General features: G+C 36.3%; 1 protein-coding gene across 1 annotated transcript; it reads right to left on the bottom strand.

Annotated features, from left to right (window-relative positions):
• Positions 1 to 982: 982 nt before the first annotated feature.
• LOC131596145 (probable pectinesterase/pectinesterase inhibitor 61) lies at positions 983 to 4,669 on the bottom strand. The gene is made up of 3 exons (XM_058868725.1): positions 3,433 to 4,669; positions 2,736 to 2,872; positions 983 to 1,941 (listed from the first exon to the last, which is right to left on the bottom strand). The coding sequence occupies exons 1-3, from the start codon at positions 4,449 to 4,451 to the stop codon at positions 1,244 to 1,246; spliced, it is 1,854 nt and encodes a 617-aa protein (XP_058724708.1). The 5' UTR covers positions 4,452 to 4,669; the 3' UTR covers positions 983 to 1,243.
• Between the last annotated feature and the right edge of the window lie 313 nt (positions 4,670 to 4,982).

Genomic DNA, 4,982 nt, shown 5'->3' on the forward strand with positions numbered 1-4,982 from the left:
TGATACACTCTAGGGAATCATACATATCTTGGAGTTTCATTTTGGCATTAAAGAAAGTTAAATGCTGATGACATTGCGGGTGAACTACCACGCAGTGCTATCCTTGTATGCCTAGGTGAATATCTCATATACTATGACTAAGAGCCAATTATGCACTTTATGTTGTGAAGTTTTTGGTAAATGATCATGACATGCTTATGCCCATACAATTACAAGTAAGATGCATTAAAACTTTTTTAAAAAAACTTTTCGCAATGTAAACTAATATTTCCAAACAAGTCCTAATGTTTAGAGTTTCAATGAAAAATAATTTTATGAATAGCACAAAATAAAATAAACACATGAAAATGTATTATGATTTCAACAATAGCTAGTTGCATGTGGAGGAAAATCATCCTAATGTTTGACATGTGGATTAGGCTTGTGATAAGGAATGCACATGTGAAATTAATATTAAGAATAGTGTGTCACTACTCATTTCTTAGTTGGTGTTTCGACATGTTTGTTCCTCCTTTGTCCTAAACAACCACCAACTGACCAACACCAATAAAAGAGGATTATCATGTAAAAGAGGATTATCAAATCTGAGGACCAAGACTCTTCAATATAGAGGATAGGTGCACACCGCACGATACCCACATGATCATGCTAGTACCTCAATTAGGACAAAGTCATATGTAGGGGTTGTAAATTGTATCAAATAGTATATTAACTTATTGAATCAAATAATACTCTTGATTTGGAAAATAGTTGAAGAATAAAGTATATCATATGAGGCTTTGATTCTATTATCATTCTTAGCATCATTGTTGAATGAAATAGTTTTATGGGTCACATGTCACATGATCCAATAGGCCAAGTGGGACAAAGTGAATATGCTATAGTTGTAAAATACCATTGTTTTCCAATTTATCTTAATTAATGAAGAGAGAACATGCTTATATAAAAAAATGAACAATGAAAATGAAAACGGTACACAAACTTCTTGAGTCAACTATAACACCTTTGACTTTGAGGGGAATAATACAATTACAAGACCTATTATATAAAGTCTACAATTACAGCTTAACTTTTGTTATTACTTATTTGCATTATTGACAAAATAAATTTTTGTCCAAAAAACTATTTTTTGGGACAGTTAATACAAAGTAAAACTATAAAAATAGGAGCTATATATTCCCACAATTGAGGTTATGTAACAAAGTAAATCCTTTCTATATAGATATATCTGTGGTGGTGGAGATCAAGTGGATAACCCGGCCAAAAATGCCACACCGGTGGATGGTAACCACGACGAACCGGAGATGAATTGGGCCACGGTGTATCTATTGGCCTCTACCGTAGAAGTAATGACTCGGTACCCGGGCCATTTGACCCGTTGCCCGATGGCTGCACCCGGCCCATAGTTCATGTACTCACCGTAATATAAAGTTTTTAATGCGAATTCTCCATTCCATTCTAACCATCCATGTGGATGCACATGATCACTCATGTAGGATAACATATAAACGGTCCTAGCGTACATTTTCCACGGACGGCCCAAATACGTTTCAATGCTGCCCTTTGATGCGGCGAGCTCCGGGGCAGGCAGGATCCGACAATCATGAATGGATATACCCGTATTTTGATTCGGGTCTTTTCTATTTTGGGCTGTGATTGTGTTCTTTTGTTGGGCCATGGGCTTGCGCGCGTAAATGTTGCATTTTTGAAAAACTACCGCGGCATTTCCAAATATAAAATCAACCGTGCCATAGATGCTACATTCGCGGTAGAATTGACGGTTGGAGTGTACATAGCACGCGTCTTGATACCCTAAAATGTTGCAGCGGTACACCACCGCGTGATCGGCTCCAACACGGAGCGCGACCGCTTGGTGCTTCTCCGGTCCTGCATAGTTCTCAAATGTGATATCACGTGCCATGAATCCAGCACCACTAGCAGCTGCGTTAAGTAACAAACGTGAACTAATTAAATTGAATAAATTAATTAAGTTACCGAAACTTAATTAATTTTTGACTAAAAAAATCAAGAATATGATATTGTCGACAAGTTTGTCTTGTAATGCATGATTGACTCGTAACGAATAATTTAATTTGGAGTCATTGATGTTTGGTGTGTAGAAAGAAACAATTGATTATTTTGCAATTATAAAAGAAACAATTGATTGATTAATGTTAAGTTAGTACTAGTAATATGGTATGGTGATAATAAAAGTCAAGAAGTAAATGATTATTTAGAGAATGCGTAAGATTAATGCAATGTCACACTTTAGTTAATTAATTAAATTTTAACCTTAAACACACTATTCAGAACTATATGGCTTGAATTAAAGTGTAATTTTAATCAAATAGTTTTTCTTTCTTTTGTTACCTTTTGATTGTGAAAGTGGAGTTTACAAAACACATTATGGGAGAAGAAAGAACAATAATACATGCATTGATGACATGCACATCACGATCAAACATGCTGTTTTTGTTTCATAAATCCTAATATAACAGCCTGTCTGTCATGTCATATGTATGGTTCCAATTACATCATTGTGTAAATACAGAAACGGTGGGGGTATTATTGTCCAAAAAAAAACACTTTCACTTCCAGGTGCATGCCATGTGTATTATAATATCGTGCATGAACATGGTATTTATTATTTAATTTTTATTTACTCAATTTATAAATTTTATGTTATTATTTTACATAAAAAACAAATTATAAAAGCGTATAGAATAGAACCTTACCAAAGGAAGCGGTGTGGAAAGTGGTCATGCCATCAGCAACACTTTTCTTTCCTGTAATGACAGTTTTGCCCTTCCCATCTCCAATAAACATGATATTGGTTTTCTTTTTTCCTATCTTTAAATTATTCTCTTCATACCTGAAAGTTCCATTACATCAAAAAGTTAGATCATACGTCATACTTTTCATCTACTACAAGTATAATACACAAGCAAAAGAAAATACCAATAACTTACCATATTTAGCAAACAAAAATAAAAATACTAACATTAATTGAATATTTAAAATATAATTAACAGAAACAGTTGCATAATTAATCATAATTAGAAACTATAGATTATGCTTATAAAAGAAAAACCATGCATTATTAGCATAATTTTGTTTATACAGACAATAGCAAGAAAAATCTCACTATCAACCACTCATATTAATTATTACATGTTTCAACTACATGCAAATAAATATTTTAATAACTTATCATCCACTTAATTTTCTTTTTCTAGATACATATCATAATTCATATCACTACCTTACTACATTTATGTAGTTGGTTAAATAAAAACAAAATAAAAAATATTTTCAAATGAAGAAAAATAAAATAAAAAGTGTATCCGTTATCTCGGAAATTGAACCCTTTTTCAGAAAAGTTTTTATTTTACTTTTTAAACCGTCAAAAACAAAAGAGAGAGAGATAATTACCTTCCTGCCCTCACGTAGATTATGAATCGACGGCTACTATGCTCCGGCGCATTCTTAATAGCTTCCGCAATCGTCTTCACCGTGCCGTCGCCACCACTCTTTGAAACGACGATATCAGCTTGTATCTCCGATACCGGTAAACTCAACAATCTCCTATCTCGTTTCTGAACCCATTCCGGAAATTCTCGCGAGATATCACCGACAATAACATCACCATCACGCTTTTCATCATCAATTCCCATTAATCTTCTTTTGTTCTGTATCGGCACTCCCGTGAAATCACCGTCACTACTCGACGAAAATATCGCCAGAGAGTTACTCACGAGTTCCGATAGGTCCTTCAAGTTTCCAACCATCTGATCCTTAACGGTGCCGGTAGTGTCGTCAAATCCCTCCAGGCAAGTGTCTTGGTTGGTTAACGCGGCGCTGAGCCACGTCATCACGTCCTCGTTTGATCCTGCGAGACCTGGTTGTTGGTCGTCGCGGGATAAAGTCGAGGACATGGTAGTGAGCGAGTCCATGGAGAGCTTTATCGCGTCCATGGACTCGTCCATTAGTTCGAGGCAATCCTCGTATGCAGCGCGGACTTTGGAGTCTGCGACTGTATACGAGAGGCCTGAGGACGCGAAGAGTGCCTTGCTGATGTGGCGATGTGTCATATTGAATGATATATGGACTAGTTGTTGCTCGGAGGCGGAGGTGGAGCCAGGGAAGTCGAGGAGGGAGTTGATGCAAAGTGTGGGGAATCTCGTCCTGCTGCAGGTTCGGGAGATTGCTTGAGTCGGTTTGGCGCGGAGGTTTGAGGTGGTTTGATTGTTTGAAGCGCGGGAACGGACAACGGTGATGAGTGCGGCGGAGATGGCGGAGGCGACGATTAAAGCCGCGGCGAGGATAGAAAGCATGATGAGTTTGTTTTTGCTTTTCTGGTTGGAATTGGATGCGGCGGAGTTTGTTAGAGGCGCGGTGGATCGTCGCGACGAACCACCGGGATCGGAGGGTCCAAGTCTATCAAAGTCCATTGTGAGGATTTTTGAGGGAGAGTTTGTTATGAAGAGAGGTTGTTAAACTAAGTGGTTTTTATAACTATGTTGGTGGTTTGTTTGAAGATAGTGTATGAGAGTGAGTGAGGTAAAGTGAATGTTTGAAAGTGTAAAAATGAAAAAAATGCAAGTTATTAGGTTGGTGTGAAGTCTATGTCTAACGAATTAGCTAGCTGGATGCTACTTATTTTTCCAAGAATTGTCAATTGGATGGATCAATATATAGATGGAGTTTTCTTCTACTTTCTAATTTTTATGCCTTTTTTATATTACATGTCTCTTCCTCAATCTTTAGTTTATAGTTATGTGCTATCTGATGTGTTTGTTTAATTTCATACGACAAAATTAGGTTTAGAGTGTGTTTGGATGGAGCATTTTAACGAGAGAAAGTAATGTTTTGAGGGAATTTAAAATGATTTGACCAAAATCTATTGTTTGGATACAAAAATGAAGAATTGTTAAAATGATAGAAATTTATGGAGTATTTCATCTAAGTTAAATTTAATCATT

The sequence above is a fragment of the Vicia villosa genome, linkage group LG4 (genome assembly GCF_029867415.1).
Source record: "Vicia villosa cultivar HV-30 ecotype Madison, WI linkage group LG4, Vvil1.0, whole genome shotgun sequence".
In the NCBI taxonomy this organism is placed as follows: domain Eukaryota; kingdom Viridiplantae; phylum Streptophyta; class Magnoliopsida; order Fabales; family Fabaceae; genus Vicia; species Vicia villosa.

Excerpts from the sequence above, each read along its gene's own strand:
- LOC131596145 (XM_058868725.1), bottom strand. The coding sequence starts at position 4,451 with ATGGACTTTGATAGACTTGGACCCTCCGATCCCGGTGGTTCGTCGCGA. Across the intron at positions 2,873-3,432 it reads ATCTACGTGAGGGCAGGAAG|GTATGAAGAGAATAATTTAA; the intron begins GTAATTATCTCT and ends TGGAACTTTCAG. Across the intron at positions 1,942-2,735 it reads TTTCCACACCGCTTCCTTTG|CTGCTAGTGGTGCTGGATTC; the intron begins GTAAGGTTCTAT and ends TACTTAACGCAG.